Source organism: Argopecten irradians, chromosome 10, assembly GCF_041381155.1.
Source record: "Argopecten irradians isolate NY chromosome 10, Ai_NY, whole genome shotgun sequence".
Taxonomy (NCBI): Eukaryota; Metazoa; Mollusca; class Bivalvia; order Pectinida; family Pectinidae; genus Argopecten; species Argopecten irradians.
In genome coordinates this window covers 10756442-10778944 of record NC_091143.1, presented here as the reverse complement: position 1 = coordinate 10778944, position 22503 = coordinate 10756442, and the positions used below count along the sequence as shown (strand labels likewise).

General features: G+C 38.0%; 2 protein-coding genes across 2 annotated transcripts in view; both read left to right on the top strand.

Annotated features, from left to right (window-relative positions):
• Positions 1–12: 12 nt before the first annotated feature.
• Positions 13–7103, top strand: LOC138333094 (uncharacterized). The gene is made up of 2 exons (XM_069281224.1): positions 13–170; positions 6273–7103. The coding sequence occupies exon 2, from the start codon at positions 6274–6276 to the stop codon at positions 7090–7092; it is 819 nt and encodes a 272-aa protein (XP_069137325.1). The 5' UTR covers positions 13–170; position 6273; the 3' UTR covers positions 7093–7103.
• A 1265-nt stretch (positions 7104–8368) lies between these two features.
• Positions 8369–22503, top strand: part of LOC138333091 (NBAS subunit of NRZ tethering complex-like) — a 50390-nt gene continuing 36255 nt past the window's right edge. The window contains exons 1-18 of the mRNA XM_069281223.1: positions 8369–8508; positions 11590–11653; positions 11893–11935; positions 12669–12749; positions 12999–13046; positions 13295–13472; positions 13939–14027; positions 14557–14848; positions 15245–15313; positions 16186–16314; positions 17331–17394; positions 18229–18278; positions 18625–18768; positions 20053–20216; positions 21019–21088; positions 21209–21334; positions 21465–21616; positions 22230–22367. Of these exons, the coding sequence (XP_069137324.1) occupies positions 8413–8508; positions 11590–11653; positions 11893–11935; positions 12669–12749; positions 12999–13046; positions 13295–13472; positions 13939–14027; positions 14557–14848; positions 15245–15313; positions 16186–16314; positions 17331–17394; positions 18229–18278; positions 18625–18768; positions 20053–20216; positions 21019–21088; positions 21209–21334; positions 21465–21616; positions 22230–22367 (1997 nt within the window). The 5' untranslated portion in view covers positions 8369–8412. The remainder of the gene's footprint in view (positions 8509–11589; positions 11654–11892; positions 11936–12668; positions 12750–12998; positions 13047–13294; positions 13473–13938; positions 14028–14556; positions 14849–15244; positions 15314–16185; positions 16315–17330; positions 17395–18228; positions 18279–18624; positions 18769–20052; positions 20217–21018; positions 21089–21208; positions 21335–21464; positions 21617–22229; positions 22368–22503) is intronic.

The following is a 22503-nucleotide window of genomic DNA, read 5'->3' as shown; positions in this document are numbered from 1 at the left end:
TCCTTTTTGTTGTCTCGGTGTATTACACGCTTGGCTAGTCAAGTTTACGCTAGCGAGTAAAGCGTTTGCGAGACCCGGATTGACAAAATCCGAGGGTATAAAAGCCCGCGCTCGCAGACGAATGTCAGTCTGAAATCAACACTCAAGCTGAGAAGATCGGAGAATATCAGGTATATGCTATAACAGTATTCCCCTTGATAGAGTGTTTGGCAGCGGCTCGTGACCTGTGATAGGTCAATGACTACGCATACATAGTATAGTCGGTAGTAACAACCACAGCGTGGTTAGCGACTACATAGGTAGTCAGCGACTACAAGGTAGTCGGCGACAACGTAGTTGTCGGGAGTCACAGGACAGTGACTATACTATATAACCACAAGGTGGTTAGCGACTACAAGGTAGTCGGCGACAACGTAGTTGTCGGGAGTCACAGGACAGTGACTATAGGCATATAACCACAAGGTGGTTAGCGACTACATAGGTAGTCAGCGACTACAAGGTAGTCAGCGACAACACTGTTGTCGAGAGTCATCGGCTAGCGATAGTCGGCGACTAGGCCAGTAACCACAGGGTGGTTAACGACTACACAGTAGTCAGTGACACGGTCAGTGACCACGGGGTGGTTGACGACTATAGGATATAGTCGGTGAATATAGATTGTTTGTTGTATACCCAATCTTTAAGACCAGGTGTCGATGGTCAGGCAGACCACTGTATATATACTTATATATGATATTGTTAATCGCTCGGAATTTATGCAATGTTTTACGCTACCAAATAGTAGTCATATCTGTATATATTTGCTTCTGTAGACTAGTCACTAACCAAGATCATTCACTATAAGTGACGAACCCATTTAGAAACGTCACAGTTTTTTGGCGGCAGCGGTGTGGATCTTGATTATTTGACAACGTTTTTGTAATATAATTGTATAAGTCTACACTTTGAAACTAATTGATATTACAGTACTGTAAATTGTTTTTGTAATAAAATCACAAAACGGTGTGGTTATTTGTTGTTCTCAATCATCATGGCGGAAGCCAATATCCGTGATCTTTTGGGTGATGAGTCTGACCATGGCCTTGATTTTGACAATACCGGTCAGCGGAATTTTGATTTCTCTACCCCATTCTCACAACCCTATATACCCAATATACCATATGGCCCAAGTTCAGTTACTGACTCTGGGTTGGGGACTAGGGAGAAGGATACTCGCCCAAAAGAGGTGAAACTGAACCTTGATACGAGTTTGGGGTTACAAAATGAAAGTATCCAAAAGGTCGAGAAAGAGATCAGCGATCTCAGAGAACAGATGTTGCAAATGAAAACTGACAGTTACAATCTGTTGGCAAGAACAAAACCGGCGACATCAGAACAAACCAAAGGGCCCATATCAGGTAGTCACGAGTTTGACCATGTCACGACACGCAAGAAACAATCATACAGAACTACTGGTCATGATGTTGATGAATCAGATGATGAGCATGGCGAAGTCAGCGACACGACCAGGAAACAAAGAAAGAAAACTGTTAATGTGAAAGCATCAACGTACGATGGCACAACTCCATGGGTTGACTTTAGGTCACATTTCGAGGCTTGCTCGAGAATAAATCGCTGGTCCACTAGTGAGAAAGGTCTCCACCTAGCGGTGTCGCTACGAGGCCAAGCTCAGGGCATATTAGGTGACCTCGATATTGCTGAGCAGGAGGATTATGGGGCACTGGTCAAAGCCTTAGAAGAAAGGTTTGCTCCCCCTAACCAGACGGAGTTGTATAGGGTCCAGTTAATGGAGAGACGCCAAAAGGCTAACGAAACTCTACCAGAGTTGGGGCAAGCCATCAGGCGGCTTGTAAACTTAACATACCGTACTGTGTCGAGTGATGTTAAGGAAACATTGGCCAAGCAGCAGTTCATAGAGGCCCTCGCAGACTCAGAGATGCGCATACGCATCAAGCAGGCTAGGCCTAAGAATTTGACTGAGGCTATACAGTTGTCAGTAGAGTTAGAAGCCTACAACCGCTGCGAGAAGAAGTCAACAGAAGGCCAGTCATATCTCCGTAACACTACTGCTGAACCATCTGAACAGTCAGAGATGCTTAAGCTGTTGCAAGATATGCAGAAGAAGTTAGAGTCATTAGAGAAAGATGTTGGAAAGATAAAAACTAAGAGCAAGCCAAACACAAAAACCAATACAGTCAAAAACAGAAGCTGTTTTAATTGTGGTGAGGAGGGACACTTCAAGAGAAACTGTCCTAAACCTAACAAAAAGAAAGATGTCAATAAAGATCAGAAACAGGCTGGTGCCCAGCAAGTAAACACTCGCCGTCGACAGCGACGGAAGAAGCCGAGAGCTGGTAAGGGGTCCTCAACTGCAGTGCAAGAGGCAGGCATGTATATTGCTGCCGAACTGCACGGAACAAAAGTAAATCTTTTGGATGATACGGGGGCGACAGTCACCATTATATCAGAGCGCGTCTTTGATCAAGTTCCGGATTCAGCGAAACCCCGACTGAGTCAAGTTCGCCAAGAGGTATTAACAGTCAGTGGTGGAAAAAATAAAGGTCAAAGGCAAAGGCAGTTTTGTTATGAAACTGAACAGCACAAAGAATATTTGTGTTGAAGGCATTGTTGCCAAGATAAATACTGATGGTATTCTAGGACTTGACGCTATGCAGGACCGAAATGGTTCCCTTGATTTCACAAGAGGTGTTCTCACTCTTGACGGTGTTGAAATACCGACAACCTATAAGGGCAGTATGGGTTGTTACCGACTTTCCTTGGTAGAGAAAGTGACACTCCCCGCCAACACCGAGGTTGTGGTTCAGGGAAAGGTATGCCTACCAGAGGGCGAAACCGTCAGTAATCTGCTTCTAGTTGAGAAGCCCGATACTTTCCTTAAAACGGAAAAGGCATTAGTCGCCAGGGCACTTGTACAGTATGATACCACTGTGCCTGTAAGATTGATGAATCTGTGTAACGAAAGTCAACAGTTTTACCCTGGGACGACGATTGCACAAGTCAGCACTGTCGATAAGGTAATGGGAGATGTCGACAACCCAACGCCTAAGAAGACAGTCGGACTGAGGGCTGACATTCAATCATTATTGGATGAGTCCAAGCCCAATCTTACAGAAGAGCAGTACAATGCTGCATTCGAGTTGCTGATTGCAAACCAGGCACTTTTTGCTGTTACTGACGACGATCTGGGTAGAACGGGTGTAACCCAACATAAGATTAATACAGGGGGCGTCAGACCAATAAAACAGCCAGTCAGAAGAGTTCCGGGTAACCTCGGTCCTGAGGTTGATAGGCAGGTCAAAGACATGCTTGATCGGGGAATTATTCAGAAGTCATCCAGTCCCTGGAGCTCTGGCATTGTCCTAGTGAAAAAGAAGGACGGAAGCTTACGATTTTGTGTGGACTATAGACAGCTGAATGCTGTCAGCATCCCTGATGCGTATCCACTTCCAAGAATCGATGAGGCTCTTGATCAGATGTCAGGTTGCTCATGGTTCTCAACATTGGACCTTAACTCTGGATATTGGCAAGTTGAGTTGGCACCTGAAGATCGGTAGAAAACTGCTTTTGCAACAAGGACAGGGCTATACGAATTTACGGTCATGCCATTTGGTCTAGCATCAGCTCCTATAACATTCGAGAGACTGATGGAGACAGTGTTAGCAGGTTTAACGTGGCAGACTTGCTTGATATACCTGGACGACGTTATTGTGACCGGAAAGACATTTGAAGAAATGGTCGAGAATCTCAGACAAGTATTCAATCGACTCCAAGAAGCGGGGTTAAAGCTTAAAGCACGCAAATGTTGTCTGTTTGCTAAGGAAGTAATTTTCCTAGGCCACAAGATCTCGGAGGAAGGTATCTCCACTGACCCTGATAAAGTGAAGAAAGTGGCAGAGTGGCCGGTGCCTGTCAACGTTAAGCAGTTGCGATCATTCTTAGGATTCTGTAGTTACTACAGAAAATTTGTCAGGGACTTTTCTGCAATTGCAAAAAGTCTACACAAACTGACAGAGAAGGGGCGGAAATTTGACTGGACACCCCAGTGTCAAACAGCATTTGACACTCTGAAGAAAGAGCTAACTAGCACAAAGACTTTAGCTCATCCCGATTTTAGTAAGGAGTTCATACTCGACACAGATGCGAGTCATGAAGCAATCGGGGCTGCACTATCACAGATAGTAGATGGTGTGGAGAGGCCAATAGCATTTGCAGGTCGTACATTGACCAAGGCGGAGAGGAAGTACTGTGTTACTCGCAAGGAGTTACTGGCAGTTGTTAACTTCACAAAATACTTCAGGCATTACCTGTATGGCAGAAAATTCACTGTCAGAACAGACCATAGTTCACTTAGGTGGTTGCTGAATTTCAAAGACCCAGAGGGGCAAATGGCCAGATGGTTGCAAGTCTTAAGCTCTTATGATATGCACATCGTCCATCGACCAGGCAAGCAACATCAAAATGCAGATGGCTTGAGCAGGATTCCATGTCGCCAGTGTAACTATGACCCGGACTGGGAACAGAAGGCTGACAACATAACATCGTCATGTGCAGCCAACGTAATAAAAAGTCAAGATCCCTGTAAGTCGGAGAACAAAGGGATACAGGAGAAGACCTTGAGCGAAAAACAAAAGGATGATGACGACCTAGGGTTGGTTATCGGCTGGGTCAGGCAGGAGGAAAAGCCTGGTTACAAGTCCATAGGTGGCAGAAACAAAACAGTAAAATCTTTGTGGTCACAGTTCGAAACACTGTCCATGCAAGATAACCTGTTGGTAAGGAAGACAGAGAAAAAATATGGTTCAAGTTATCATACCTAGAGATGAGCGTCGCACAGTTCTTAACCATGCCCATGACAACAGAACAGCTGCTCATCTAGGAATAAGGAAGACCCTTGCAAAGATCCGCCAACAGTTTTACTGGCCTGGAATGCAAGATGATGTCAAACGATATGTCACAGGTTGCACACTGTGCGCTAAAAGCAAGAACATGACACAGACGAAGAAAGCACCTATGCAGGTGACAGAGTCTGGCTATCCCATGGAGCGTATAGCCATGGACATTCTGTGCGAGCTACCTGAGACTGATGATGGCAACAGGCACATCTTGGTCATCTCAGACTATTACACTAAGTGGACAGAGAGTTTCCCTATGCGAGATATGAGCGCTGAGACCGTAGCACGCATACTAGTGGAAGAAGTTGTTTGTCGATTCGGAGTCCCAAGCATAATCCATTCAGATCAGGGATCTCAGTTCGAGAGTGCTTTATTTCAGGAAATGTGTCACATATTGCAGATTGAAAAGACCCGTACCACTCCCTACCACCCTCAGTCGGACGGTATGGTCGAGAGATTCAATAAGACATTGGTCACAATGTTAAGGGCCTTTGTGAATGAACGACACACTGACTGGGATAGACACTTACCTTATGTCATGATGGCATATCGGTCAACCGAACATGAGACTACCTCCCATTCACCAAATTTTATGATGCTTGGAAGAGAGACATCTACTCCACTTGATCTACAATACTCCATGCCACGGAACTTGAAAGCCTTGCCACAGAACACGTGGGCCTGGGAACTACAGGAGAAGATGGAAGATGCACATCAGTTGGTCCGAGGAAATGTCAAAGGCCAGATGTTGCGACAGAAAAAGCTACATGACCAGAAACTTTCATGGCAACAGTTTAAAGCTGGTGATGATGTCTTTGTCTTTTTCCCTAATGTCAAGCCAGGGCAAAGCCCGAAGCTTGCTTGCCGCTGGAAAGGTCCATTCCGAGTGATAGCCAAACTCACTGACGTGACTTATCGCGTACGTTGTGGACGCAAGGGAAAGATGCAAGTCATTCATGTGGACCGCATGAAACCAAAGAAAACCCAGCGGTTACGAAATGAAAAGGCTGAAGATTTTGCAAAAGTAAAAGAGCAGCAGACACAGGTGAATGAGAGTTGCTTCGAGAGCAAGCAAGACCTAATTGGAGAGAATGTGAACAGTTCATTTGAGGAGAGTTCCTCTACCCTTATACCTGAATGTGAGACAGAGTTGAAGTGTGAGGATGAATGTCTGAAGGGTACAAAGACAGTACCACGACAAGGTCGTAGGCATAGGAAAGCACCTGCCAAACACTCTGATTATATTCTGTTCTAAAATGTTATACAATTTCCAGAATAATATGAATAAATTATTGCCAAAAGTAATATGTGATATTACTGATATATATTCCCTCTAATCAAAGTGTTCTGTACTTTCAGGATGGTAAACACTAAAACAACTCCAATGAAGGCCTGCCCAATGTGTAAATTCCGGACAGCTGGAACTGATGAGCTTAAGGAGCACCTGGTGCTTTGTGGTTTGAAAAATGCGGAAAAGAATCCCTTCTCCTGCAGCCACTGCAATTTTACAACGTCAAAGCAAATATACCTAACCCGCCATGAGAAAAGGCACCAGAAATCAGAAGACAAGAATAGTCAGCCTGAAGTAGGACAAGTGTCCAGCCAGCCTGACGGGAAAGGCGACGTAGCCTTAAGCATCAGCAGCAGTAATGATAGTGACTCGGATAGCGATCATGATGTCTCATCACCAGAAGACTGGCAAACACAGGATCCGGGGCCATTACTGTCAGAGGAATCAGAAATGGAATCTAGTGATCATGTGTTCCAACCTGAGGAAGGAGCATCTACCTCGGCAGAAGGAACATGCAATGATCAGGAACCTGATGATGATTCGTTGCTTGGAAGAGTCATTCGGAAGTCCACTAAACCTACGTTGCCTTTTAACCAGAAAAGAGCGGCCATGGAGCAAAACGTTGCAACGAGCAAGAAGTTACGCGCAACAGATCTACGCAATGTTATCCCCAAACCTGTAACTCTTGAACAACCTATCAAACGACACACTCAAACAGTGACCCGTCGTTTTGTCAGTGTAGGTGTCCAGACGGACACGGCTTTAAACACCACTAAGAGAACTGTCACTACAACTTATCGCTATCATGAGGCTGATAAACGTGTAAAGCAAACTACCGTAGATGAGACATTCTTCTACTTCAAGGCATTTGGTGATAGCCGTGAATAGACTCATATAGGGGAGAAAAACATTCATTTTTACTTTATATTAAAAGTTATTGATGGTTCATTACTTGTGTGTTTTCTATGATTCTTGTAATTCAGTTTTGATGATTAAGAAGCGTGGAAGCTTCAACCTCGAAGGCGTGGGTAATGTAATGAATAATAATTAACACATACCGATCAGGCATCGCCGCATATTTGTTTACAACATGTGTGCGTCCGGGTTTCCTGTTTGTTGTCTCGGTGTATTACACGCTTGGCTAGTCAAGTTTACGCTAGCGAGTAAAGCGTTTGCGAGACCCGGATTGACAAAATCCGAGGGTATAAAAGCCCGCGCTCGCAGACGAATGTCAGTCTGAAATCAACACTCAAGCTGAGAAGATCGGAGAATATCAGGTATATGCTATAACAGTATTCCCCTTGATAGAGTGTTTGGCAGCGGCTCGTGACCTGTGATAGGTCAATGACTACGCATACATAGTATAGTCGGTAGTAACAACCACAGCGTGGTTAGCGACTACATAGGTAGTCAGCGACTACAAGGTAGTCGGCGACAACGTAGTTGTCGGGAGTCACAGGACAGTGACTATACTATATAACCACAAGGTGGTTAGCGACTACAAGGTAGTCGGCGACAACGTAGTTGTCGGGAGTCACAGGACAGTGACTATAGGCATATAACCACAAGGTGGTTAGCGACTACATAGGTAGTCAGCGACTACAAGGTAGTCAGCGACAACACTGTTGTCGAGAGTCATCGGCTAGCGATAGTCGGCGACTAGGCCAGTAACCACAGGGTGGTTAACGACTACACAGTAGTCAGTGACACGGTCAGTGACCACGGGGTGGTTGACGACTATAGGATATAGTCGGTGAATATAGATTGTTTGTTGTATACCCAATCTTTAAGACCAGGTGTCGATGGTCAGGCAGACCACTGTATATATACTTATATATGATATTGTTAATCGCTCGGAATTTATGCAATGTTTTACGCTACCAAATAGTAGTCATATCTGTATATATTTGCTTCTGTAGACTAGTCACTAACCAAGATCATTCACTATAAGTGACGAACCCATTTAGAAACGTCACAGTTTTTCTAGCTCAAATTTCCCTGTGTCTGTGCTGAAAGTATAAATTGTATAGGCCTATATGCGTAAATAATGCTAGAATATAAAGTAGACTTGATTGTAAAAAGAAAGTTCCGGGCAAAATACTGTATTATCATGTCATTAGTCACAACCATCTATATTAGAGATACTCCGAATGAAAACTGAAGATAGTTCAAGGTAAAAGTAGAAAGGTTCCGATTTCGTGTAAGACGATGGAGGCGAATGATGACGACGTGGGGTCCAGCGAAGACAATATTCTGTATGATTTCACAATCCAAGCAGAATGGCAGCAGGAACCCGAAGTTTTTGTTAGTATAATCGATTTTCATGAGATATCTCAAAAGTCAAAATCCAAACAAATCTGAAGTTACGATCAATTTCAGTGTCTGTCGTATCCAACAGGTCCAAGTCTTAGAACTGTAGAAATTTTAAAGTAAATTTTGATCTATTCCGTTCCACTTCCTTCATTCTCTCGTTGTTTTACAATTATTTAAGTTTATGCAGCTGGCATAACATACACTGAGCCATGAATTCAATCGCAATATAAATACATTTTGGATACGTAGTCATTAGATGATGTCAGGTCGTTTCGGTTTCATCATATTGTACCGAAACGACTAGTCGATATCAGACGGAACACAGGGACTTGTAACGTAGGTTGTGAGAAAGTCTGTTGTGTATACATGTGTACTAGGCCTAAGCTTATATACTATATAAAAGGACAAGGGAACCAACGGTTCGCTTGGAAGATGTACATGTACACCTGCCTCTACAAAAGTCGCCCGTATTCCGTCAAACATGGATAAATATGTACATATATAATACCAATACATTCTTAAATAAATTTTCGACATGAAAAACACAACTTCAATCACGATATAATATATTAACATACCTTTATTTCACTATGAACGTGGAAAATGCAGTCAGATTTCCTCGCTGTCGTTTTGCTTGTCCACTGAAATCTAGGTTAAACACGTTTGAGTGGATATTGTGTACCCCATACCCGGACCCGAACTGGAAACCCCATATACATAGTGCCTGTACACTAAAAGCTACAATATTAATGTGGTAACCGGTAAAGTAAAACATTAGAGTCTCGACTTAAGTTACCGCGGTAGATTCTTCAATTAATGATACGTGCATTTCAAATAAAGGTACTTCTAAGAACCTTAACCATGAAAGTTAATTTATACAGAGTCTGGGTACAGAATTTCAGTGCAGTATCGGGTAAGGGCGGGTATACTAAAAAGGTACCAATCTTCAATTACAATATGGCGGATTATACGAACAAGAGTCGAGTGCTGGATAAAAAAGTGTGATTCCTCGCTTAGTTGTTGGATTGGATTAATGAAAGCGTTATCGGAGATAGCCTTTTTGTATTTGCAATGGGAAAATATCACCAGAAAGTGAAATGAATGCATGCATACAAAATTTGTTACAAGGGAATATGAGTGCCTTTGACCTAGTTTTCACTGGACAGGCATAACGACTGAGGAAATCTGACTGCATTTTCCGTGTTCATAGTGAAATAAAGGTATGTTAATATATTATTTCGTGTCTGAAGTTGTGTTTTCCGTATCGAAAATTTATTTAAGAATATATTAGTATTAAATATATACATATTTATCCATGTTAGACGGAATACAGGCGACTTTTGTAGAGGCAGGTGTACCTCGATCTTCCAAGCGAGCCGTTGGTTCCCTTGTCCTTTTATATAGTATATAGGCCTAGTACACATGTATACACAACAGACTTTCTCACAACCTACGTTACAAGTCCCTGTGAGACGGAAGGTACAACTACAGTACAGTACATGTTATATGTAGTTATCCCTGAGAAGTTGTGTATATCCAACTGAGCTTAAAGGCCCACTTCCTTTCCCGAGCAAAACAAAGACCTAAAGATTTCATAAACACATTTTAGTAACATCAGAAAATATATACTGATTGCCTATGATGAGGTTACAATACCAAACATATGCAAAATTTCATGCATAGGTAATATATGATAACAGTGGAGAGTCATTTGCTATTTTGTCGTCTGATGCAGTGATAGTCAACTACTGCGTAGTACTTAGGACGACGGTGGGAAACATAAGACGACCCGCGTTATGAAAATTAATATGTTATTTATTTTAATCAATTGTTCAGAAGGTGATGATACACTTAGTATTAAGAGTAAGTTAAGGTAGGTCCATACTTTTGAAAATCGCGCCAATTCATATGACGCTATACCGGAAGTTGCGGAGGTTGTTTTTGAATTTCAGAATGGTTTCCGATACGCCACGACATAACACTTGGATATTTTTTCAATAGGTGAAAATTGTCTATATATAATATTGAATGTTTAAAATCATTAAATAAATCAAATAAAAGCAGTGAAGTGAAAATTATATGCTATCTCTGAGGTTTTTGCGGTCCCTGTCGTCAATGGGAATGGATTTTTAAACACCGGAAGTGCCGTTCGTCGCTATAAATCATAAGAGGGGACCCAGCCCGACCGAAATTCCGGAATTCTAAAAAAATCGCATACGGATTTCCTTTAAACACACAAATTTGGAGAAAATCATAAAAACAAACAGACATAAACCAGATATAATATCACAAAAACGTATGAACTGATGTGGAATTTTTTTTGCGGCATGATTTTCAAAAAATAATCAATTATAACCCATATCTTAGCACTGGATGAAATGGGGGTAGGGTTGCGAGTTACAAACTTCAAGCTTACAAAATTGTGAAATTTTGATCGAGGACCCAGTGTTTTTATATGATATTTGAAAAACATATTACCTTGGGCATATCATATACAAATATTGTGAAATTGACATGGGTTTTCATTTCCTTTTTGGCCTATTCATTGATTTTTTACTGGCGAAAATATGGCAAAACATGATAATTACGTATAGAAACGGTCCTGGGAAATAACAAAAATTAGTTAGCATTTGTAAAAATAAAATAGTTTTGTATGTTGTTCTATCGTAAGAAATTCAGGACAAAAAATCAACAGGATCAAGACTACATTCACCCTAACATTACAGAAAACATAATTTTATGAATTTTTCTATTTTCGGTCAGCAGATTTGCATGGATGGTATATTTCAAGCTCAAATATCTCAAAAAGTAGTTTGAGAACACCCATTTATCTTTATAGATTTGAAATCTACATGAAAAATGCAAGAAAATAAGACCTGTTAGAAAAAAATGACATGGGTTTTCCCAAAAGTATGGAGCTACCTTAATAACTTTTGCAACTCTTTAAAATTATCGATCTTGTTATACTTTCCTGTTTTAAATATCAAAAGTTGTTTCGGAAAGGTAGGGGGCCTTTAATGATTATGCATTGTGGTAGCTTATTTATTTCTGAAATTACTATTCCTGTTGCAGACCAAAGGTCCAAAAGACAAGAGTCAGGTGTCTATGTTGGGGAGGGTTTCATCTGCAACTCAAAGTAAGTTCATATGTACCAATCAAACACATTTCCATTGCAACACCAGAGCTAGATATTGTCTTTATGTCAAACTGGTTATCACTTTGCTATGTGTTATTTATTTCATCATTTACTGGTAATATTTATAAACTCTCTTTATGAAATGAAAAGGACTATTTTAGAATTGACCATACAGTCCCTTTTATCCATTGTTGATAAAGACTTGAAATTTCTCATTTTCAAAATCCATTTTTATTTAGGAAGCCTATGGACATCATTGAGAATAGTGGGAGTTCCTATGCAGTAAGTTCTTAAAATGACAAAATGTCATCTAAAATTTTATTCTTTAATATCTTAAAATAATTTTTAACCATTGAACAATTATAAAATATATATTGGACTGAATGTTGGGGATCTTGGCCATATAGTTTATAAAATACATTAAATTGTTACTCAATTGTCAAATTACCATGCAGACTCCAGTTTCATCATTATTCCTTAACTTAAAATTCTCCAAAGGAAAGCATTACAGAAGTTAGGAGGAAAATATTAATATCAGGAACCATCCTTAGCTTCTGTAATGCTTTTATTAATGTTGATAAAACTGAATCCAGCTAGATAACTATGTTGCTATGCTCAATGGGATGAGTTTGTACTCCTGGTTCTTCTGGATATGCTGTTGTTGATTTCCATATGGTAGCGATCGCAATGGCCTCGTGGTTAATGTACATGTAACCAATAGTTCTCCACCTCTGTGTTGCAAGTTCGAAACTCATATAGATCACCTGCCAGACTGTCCGTAGGTTGGTGGTTTTTCTCCAGGCACTTTGGTGTTTCTCTGGCGTTATTTACCTGGCAAATCTTCAAATGATCCTGGCTGTTGTTAGTGTGAAGTAAAATTAAAAAAAAAAAACCATTTAAACAACAACTGATTTCCTTGTAGATGCTTAGGTAATTAATAGATCTAAATCTTTATTTGATGTATTCTCTAGACCTGATGTTATACATTTCTTTCACCAAGTATGTTGTATTTTAGAAGTGCCAGCCCCTGTTCTTTACCGACGGGATTGCTCAAACTCATCAACAGCGAGATCAATTGGCACATAGCAGTAGGCAGGTATGTATTTCTGAGCTGTTTTTATCGTATTCTGGTTCAGTCAAAATTAGTATTTGGTTTTCTGTTGTCTGTGGTATACAAGTAAAACAAGTTTTCCTTAATATTTAAATGAATTGGTTATAATCTATCTTATTATCACTATATGGATTCCACAGTATTATATACATTACACAACACATTAACCATCTACAAATATTTTAATTTAAATTAATTAATCAGTTAGATTTTATTTCTATTTATCTTTTTCAGGAATGCAGAGGTTGTGGCTATTCTTCAAGATCAATGTGTCGAAATCAGGTAAAAAAAAATTGAAGTATGGTAGTTCTAATATATAAAAAAAATCTAAATTGTGTAATGGATTAAATGTGCACAGACCATTTTGTTCTTTTTAATTTTCTTGAAATTTTGAAAAAAATTTCAATTATTTTAAATGTTAATTAAAAACAAAATACCAATACAATATCTTCCTCATACATTCCATTGAAGTTTTAAAGTATAAATAATAATTAACTGTTTAATGATAATGGTAATAATTTTCTCCATAGATTTAATACGAATGCCTATGAGACCGTTGTTGGGCGTGGGGTTGTGCCACGCGATCCGTACCCCCAGTGGCGCTGTCTAGCGTGGAGTGCGGACAACTCCATGGTAGCGTGTTCCCAGAGTGATGGTACTGTGGAGGTGTTTGATATGTTAGGGACACGACTTTTCACCATTCAGGGGGTAAGTTTTAACACATGTTAACAAAATTCTGAATAAAATTTTTTTGTTAATTACTGAGTGTTTTAAAGCATCATTCTGAAACTTACCAAAACTAGTCCTTAATCATGAAGTTGTAAGTATGAGGTCTTTGTTGCATATGTAGTTGTAAGGTAAGAACTTTAGGTCAGTTATTCGTGTTTAGGAACTATGACTTTTTCCCACTCATACTATATATACTGCTGTATAATACCTCCATAAAATGATTTGGTGGTTAAACTCAACAACAGAACTTACCATCTTTAGGTATTATGCTAAAACAACTGCAGAAATGTTGATAGTTTTACATATACTGTACTGTAGTTTTGTTGGTTTATAGTTTAAAAATACACTGTAAGATAGAAATTATGTATTTAAAACTTCAATTTTAAATCTATGGGAGCTACTTGGAACAGCCTAACTATTTCCAATTGTCATATTTTATTTGAAGGAGGCACCAAATGAAAATGGCCAGCCATTGGAACTAAGTTGTGCTGTAGCAGGCATGATTTTTACCGACACCATACCCAACCCACCATGGTAGTTAGAACTAATTTCATCCATTTTATATTGCTGTAAAATTATTTATTTAGTACTTTTTAAAACCTTTTCTGAACTGGAAGCACTTGACAATGTGTAACATTTTGAAGAGTAATGGAGCGAGAATTTATGTGCATTTGTTGCGTTACTTATCACTTCCATGTACAAGATTCAATAATATCATTTCTGTGAAAGCTGTTTTGTAATAATTGTAAAATACCTGTAACATAAAAAATTATTTCTTAATTGATGTTTAATAATTCTAAGTTTGAGTGTTCTAGTAAGGTTTATATATCTTGAAAGAATTTTGTTAATATGCAGTCAAACTTTCCTAAGCGACCATCTCTGTATAAAAAACACCTGGCTAATCAGACCACTTTCTCAAGATTTCAAATGGTCAATTTCAACACAATTTGACCTGTGTATAAAGAACACTTGGCTATAAAGATCATTTTTACCTGTTCCCTTTGGTGATCTCTATTAACTGGTTTCAATGTACCGGTATTTTAAAATTTGTTAATATTCATAGGTCTGCCGAACTTTTGGTCGTAAACTACCATGGCAGTTTACGTAAGTACTGGGTTGGACGTGACCATGGATACGGGGCTCAGCATAGCTTTCTGTTTAACCAGCAATATCCACTTGGCATCAGCTGTGTGGAGTACCACGCGGGGGCTCAGCTACTCCTCGTGGGTGGGACAGGATGTGATGACACACAGTCCCCGTCTCTAGCCCGACAGGAGGGACTCACAGCCTGGAGGATCTTATCTGGGCCTCCTCACTACAAACTAGTGACAGACTACCAGGAGGACTTACAACAGGTATTTTGTCTTTATTATATTACAGAGTTATCTCCCTTACAGGAAGGTGTCATCACTTTGTGACATCTTGAGCTTGTGAGTGAAACTCCTGTTTTCTTGGAAAAATATGATGTTATGCTTTCAAACACATGACGTCACAGTCAATTCCTATCCCAAAGGGCAGATAACTCTTTAGTATTCAATAGACTTTTACTAATACAAAATGGCATGAATTTTGCTGTTAATATGATAACAAATCTTTTACTGTTGGAACTGAATACTTATATTGCAAGTTGGTTATTATGTTCTTTGAGATTTGAAATGTTTCGTCAAATATGATATCAAATAGTGATTACTAAAAATCATAAAATCGTCAAAAGTACAGTGATGATATCTTAATTGTCTTTTCACTTTTAGGCAAAACAAGGTCGGTCAATATTTGGGAAGGTCAAGGCAAGTTTACGACTAAACAGTGGCGGACACCAGGTAAGATCTCATTGTCAATCTTTGCTAATTAGTTCTATTCTATTCTCTCTTTACAAAGTACACTGCTTTTAGGGAATGGTATCAATTGTTTTGATACCTTGCCCCAAAGTTACAAAATCTGAAATTGTTGGCATAATTGCAAGGGCATTGGGTGTAAAGTTATTATATTAACTTCCTGGATCTCAATGGCAGTTATAGGTATCATTAGTTTGTGTGCAGAAATTACATTGTTTTGTCTTACCGTATTCGACCCAATAAGCGCCAAGGGCATATACAAATTGAAAAGAATGAAAAGGTGCTAATAGGATGAAATTGTATTGGAAATCTATACATTTTTGTGTAGTTTTGGTCTTTATTTATGCCTGGGCAATTGAAATCGAGGCCTCGAAAACAGGGAGGGGCGCTTAAAGGGACATGGGCACTTATTAGGTCGAATACGTTAATATATAAAACACATGATGTAACATTCAATAGAAGACCTACTTGCAAAAGCACTTAACTCTTGCCATAACATGCAATTGCAAAATACATTATTTTTTTAAGTTTTCAGAATTATGAAATATAAACTTGATCTCATTAGATCATTAACTGTTAATTTCTATGGATTATGTTGCTTTGTTTATTGTTTATATACTATGAATGTACTTATTTTAGCGCAGTCAAATTTTAGTGCCAATTCGGAAAACTTAAAAAATATAATTTATCAGTTGGGATATATATATTAGCATAATTCGGTGGTCCACGACCAGAAATACCTATCTACAAAATTTAGCACTTACCTGAATTAGCGCTTCAAAGACAGCATGAAAAAGCACTCAAATAAAATTACCACAAAAATAAGTATATTTACAGTAACAATTATCTGTTGACAGGATGGTGTTTACAGAATGTGTCTCTCACCGGACACTAAAATGTTGGCCACGATTCATCATTCAGGAAAGCTGACTTTGTGGCATATCCCTTCCTTAAAACAATATAGAAGATGGGCACATGATGAGCAGGTAGGAACTTTCTGTTGACTGTGTCTCTTTGGTTAAAAACTACCTAGATATTAAGAATGTTGGTGTATCTAATACTAGAATTATTATTTTAATTTTTAAAAATAGTGTTGTTAAATTTTGCAGGGAGAAACATAACAGCAGGACCATTTTTTTCACGCATTTATCAATTTGAGAATTTAAACATTGATAAGCTAATTATAATTGTGATTCTTTCCATTTTATTCGGGAGTGTATAATAATATCATAGAAATTCTCTTGACTGCGATTAAAGGGAAAGGAGAAGGTACGTTAAGACTCGAAAATGGCCCCAAAATTAATTCTCCAGTAAAGAACAACATATTTTGACATATAACTGTTGAATACATTTGCTAACACATTACATCCCAAAAATATCCCACATGTGCCAATTATGTTCACTATGACGTCATCAACATGCAGTTTCCCGCCATTTTTCACAAAAATCCTTGAAAAATCATACTTTTTGAGTGGTTTTCTCTGAAAATGAATGTGGCCGCCTTGGGAGCAGAAAGAGATCTTCACCTGTTGTGTATCGTGTATTTACGCATATCCATGCAAAATATAAAGTTGCTCCAAGGTGGCGGCCAAATCCATTTCAAGCCTTTTCTAACCTAAAAATGATGAAATTCTAGCAAAATTAGGTGAGAAGAGGAAAATCATCAATTTGATGACGTCATAGGTGGAGCACATCGTGTACATGGTTATAAAAAGTTTTGATGAATGGCAAGTATGAGAGTATTTATTGATGTGAAATTGATGTGGATCAGAGTTAATATTTTTCGGCCTGAAAAATTAAGGCCAAATACTGGTCCTATCATATCTACTCCTTTATTCCCTCGCAATTAAATTTAGGAACTACTAAAGATAAACAGTAAGTAGTGTCTTGGTTTGCCAGGAGATACACAGCATAGAGATATAAGATTCAGTGTTTAGCCATATATTTAATCACAATATTATATATATTTAATTAGTAAATAAAAAAAGATTTTCTCCTTCAGCCTTTTAGTGAAGAATACAGCCCTGACTTTACAGAAAACCCTCAGAAAAGGAAAATATTAAAAGGTAAATTTTACCTTATTGTCATTTGGTTATCTGTTTAATGTTAACATTATCGCATCCTTTGTTTAGTAACAATTTTTATTTTATTAAAATGTCACACATTCTAATTTCTGTAATTTCAAAATTTAATGGGATTATCACAGAAACATATGCTATGTATGTGGGAATATAAATTGCATGTTGCACCTATGCTTCCCTTTAAAGATGCTCCACTGCTGACAAATGGTATTTTTTCACCATCAAAAACAGGAGCAGGCGATTTAGTACTTTTCATCTGTAACAAAAGTTACTTACTTTACACCATTACCACCATTGAAAAGTTTGAGCTTCTCATTTTACTTCAAGTAAAAATTACAAAAAATAATTAATTGCATCCCGAAAAATTTCCGTGGCACTATATCCTATATGGAATGAAGTACTGATTGCGCATGGACCAAAGGCAAAATAAATTATTTTATATTATTTCTTGTGTTAATTAGACATATATATACACAATTAAACACTAATTATTGTTCAAATGATGGATATCATTAATGCTCTGTCGGCGGTGGAGCAACTTTAATATATCAAATGTTAGATGAGTTCAATTTTTTGAGGACAGAAATTATTTTTACTGTAAAAGGGACATGTAGAGGTCTTGTGAAACTGAATTATGAAAAAAAAAAGATATTTTGTCCTGATTTGATCACTCAAAATATCGAACTATGATTTATTATAATGAAAAATCTTCTTTTAAATGTTCTGATATTATGGTTGCACTTCAAATTGAAAAATACTGTAAGAAACAAATAATGAAAAAGTCAAACAAGGTTTTGTCAAAACAATATTTCTTAACAGATTTGGTGTCCAGTAAGAATTTAATCGATGTCAATTGGTGGAACAATGAGGTAAGTTCTGTCACATTGTACTTTGTTTTTTGCTAATTGTTAAAAAAAAAAACTCTTGCCAAAAATGAATCTTAAAAAAAAATTCTGATTGCCATTAATTTAAATGTGATTTTATTGACAGTTTTTAGGGATTAAATCATAACTACTGATCAACATATAGAAGAAACTAAATAAACTAATAATATTTTTTTTTTTTAGAAAAATTGGAAGTTGAATTCAGTATTATTAGTAAAAAAAATCCATATGAATTTAAAATTTTATTCTATTCTATTTAATTTTATGGTACATTAAACAATCAAATATTGCCATTAGACACCTACATTGTATTGATATTTTTGTGGTTCAGGCTGTGACTTTATCACGAGGTACAGGGGCTGTCACTGTATCATCTGCTGATACACTCAAAAATCTTCTGGGCAATTCTCCAGAGTGGTTCGAGCCTTCCTCCCGAGTGACTGCAGTACATGATGGTGGATTTCTAGGATTGGAGGTCAGCTTTCTAGATACATTTATTAAAATGCAAAATATTTATAACATAATTATAGACAGATATCTTCTGATATTCCACAATCTTATTTGTGATTTTATTATTCTCATTGGCAATACAGTCAAACCTCGATGTATCGAAGTTCAAGGGACCGTCAGAAAAACTTCGAAGCATCGAGACTTCGAATTATTCGTGGTTGAAATTAGACCGATGGTTTTTTTTACCATGACCAACTGTGGTAGTTGTGTACATGTCGTCTCCTTTCCGTCAACTTTATAATCATTGTACCACAAGCAAAACAAAATAAAAACGAAGTATGCAATTAATCACATGTATTGCTATTGTTAGCAATACATACGTATATTATAAACAAGACTTACATGTACTAGGCCTAACCCATGTACAAGTGTTCGTTTGGTGACTATTTAAGCGATGGTTAATATTACGGAATGAATATAAAAACGAAAACACATTGTAAAAACGAAACTAAAAAGGAGGAACCGAAAGCGCTACAACACCTACAAAGTACTTCGATTTAGAATGATCGATTTGCTCCAGTATTTATGCCAAAGTTGTGCAATGTAACAGTTTTGAGTATGAGTTACTGATAATGTGGCTCGCTATTTACCGTTCCGTAAATTCTACAAAGCGAACATCAAAAACGACTAACTGTATCTTTTCCGTACTAATGATTTAATAACGCAGCTTGTAAAAACAAAGCACCGGATATCGGCCTGATTAGTGATATTAATTATCTTGATGATATCAAGCTACCAACACAAGCTGTCATAATCGCTATTGTCCGGCGAAGGGCCGTTGCGAGACAGCTAGGTGTGACAGCATGCCGCGGGGTATCGGTGAACACCTGATCTTTACAGGTAAATTTTTATTCGAATCATCGAGTGTCAGTTACCTATGATTCTATAACAAATGGTTCATGAAAAAAGTTTGATACATCGAGAACTTCGATTCATAAAACTTCGATTCATACATGGGTTAGTTAGTAATGTTATATAGTGAAGAAATTCGGGACCAGACAAAAAGTTTGATACAGCGAGAAATTTGATTCATCGAAGTTCGAATCATCAAGGTTTGACTGTATATAATATATTGACTCGATGTTTCTTAAAAGAGTCAATATTACTATTGTAACCCCATATGAAGATCAATGTAATTGCTCTTTTTAACTATAATGCCCATATATTGAGATCATCATAGTGGTGTCCTATATGGCCATCTTTATGGTATAGGTTGAGATTAGTAAGATAATACTTGTTTATGGTATAGGTTGAGAACAAGTTCCGACAGAAGCGCCGCCTGGTGACGGATGACGAAGCAGATAATGATGACAGCGATGAAGAGGAGGATTCCCGATGGACTTTCCTCAGCAAGAATGTCCTGTCTTATTTCAGTGACTCGGAGAGGTTCCAGCCTCCAAGGAAACGTCCAAAGTAAGGAGCTGTTTCATATTTTAGAAAAATATTATGCATCTGTCATACATTGATTCATAGAATCTCTCCCAACCTTAAGGTTAATTCATGGTCCAACTTGCTGAGGGTTGGACATTCATGAATTTTTCTAAGGGCTGAATGATAGGGAATGATTCTTTTACTCCTATATACATAATGTACAAAAAAAAGAGAAATGGAGCATTTTAGTGTGTCATGAACATAGTTCCATTGACTGCTTGCCACAGTTACAATGCATAAAGTCATGTCTTTATGCAGTGATTTTTCAGGGTATTTTGGGAAAAATACACCACAACAGTTTCAGAGTAGTTTCTTTTTAGATTAAACAACGAGAGGAGAGATATCCGGGTTTTATTTGGTTTTTAGCAATTTGATTTGGGAATTTTTCATTGTATTTGGGAAAAAAATAGGGGGTTTGGCATTGGGAATGGGGCCGTTTACCGACCCCAGTTATATAAGGAGAAAAATCACTTATGTAATTGTTTTACCAGAATCTCTGGTTCAAAAGGCTAGGGTTCGCAAGTGCACACATTCTGTCATACCCAAGAGGTTGACAGAGACAAATCTCATAGAGACAAATTAGTGAATGGAGGGAGAAACCCATACCTGTCCTATCCACTATATTAGATTATACTCTAAAATATAAAGCTGTTTTATAGGGGGCATGTTTTATGTCTTAAAAACATTTTTAGTTTCAATTCTTGAAGTAAGACTGTGATTGAAGAAACGAACATTTTTTTTGTGAAAGTAAACTTAATAACAAGATGTTTTATTTGTATTTTAGGATGGTGAATAGAATATATAGATTGGTTCACCTCAAATCTACCACTCCTGAAGAACTGTACACTAGAAAGGTGGGTTTCTAAAAATGTCTGAAAATTCCATAATACTGAAATTAGCGATGCCAAAATTATATTTTACATTCAGTGTATTTGTCAATACAGTAATGTTTTTAATGCTTATTTTATTCCCAGATTGAATTGGAGGAATATGGTGTGGCTCTGGGTCTTGCTAAGGCTTATAACCTCGACTCAGACAAAGTGTACCAGCGTCAGTGGAGAAAGTCTGAAGTTTCCAAGGCTTCCATTCAGGACTACCTGGTAGGTTTTCTGTGATGTGTTCACTAAATTAATTTCCTCTCTCTTATTGCGCCATGTGTTTTTACATGCCTTGATGGCTTCATGAACGACAGGTTTTTTTCATTTATGAAAATACAACCAAACATTTCAGAGTAAGATCAAGAAGAGAGGCTGGGTCCTGCACGAATGCCTGGAGAGAATGCCAGAGAATATTGATGCTATGAAAGAACTTTTGGAATTCGGTCTACGAGGGACGGATCTTCAGGCACTGATAGCAATAGGCAAGGGAGAGGATGGGGGTCGGTGAGTAGAAATAATTTAAAACTAGTCCCTCATTAGAGTAACTGTTTGCAAACTAAGATGATAGGAGATGTATAAGGAGTAGTACAATGGGAAGAGGAAAGTTAGAGATTCAGGTGGGCTCATCGGAATAGAGGGTAGGCAAGAGAGGGTTGGGACTAGGCTAGTTTCCAAGCAGTAAATTATGAAATTTTACACCATGCAGTGACTACTATACAATACCCGATATAGTGGTTCAAGGAAGGAAATGAACACCTGAATGAGGACATCACAGAGGTTTAAAGGGGATGAGGATTAAAGGATAGAGGTTGGAAAACATAGATTAGATCCATTCGGAGAGGATACCTGACTTGACTAGAGACTTTCAATTTTGCTCAAAACAGTTAAACCTGCCTTAGTGACAACCTCTGTATCAAGACCATCTTCTTAAAGAGACTATTTTTGAGAGTCCTAAATGTGTAAAAAAAATGCTTGATTATCAAGGCAAATTTTTTGCATAGTCTGTTTAGACAGATTTGACACTATTTCCATCCTAGGAAGAGGCACTTATTAATATTTGCTTTCAAATTTAGACATCAAATAAAATGCTTCATTAGATATAATTGATCTCTTTCAGATTTATTCTGTGTGATCCAGAAGAAGGATTATATGCTGATATGTCACTAGACGAGTTTGACCCAGAGACAGAACGAGTGAAGGAAGAAATGAAAGAAAAGAGGAAGGAGGAACTAATGGCTCAAGTGGATTTTGCAAAGTTTGTTATCAACCGATATATATACATTTGTATGATTTAATATAAAAATCACTTTTAATTTTGTAGATTTTATTTGGGCATACTTATTACCGTTATGTTTGATGTTGTCAGAAAATTGTGGCATATTCAGTCCCAT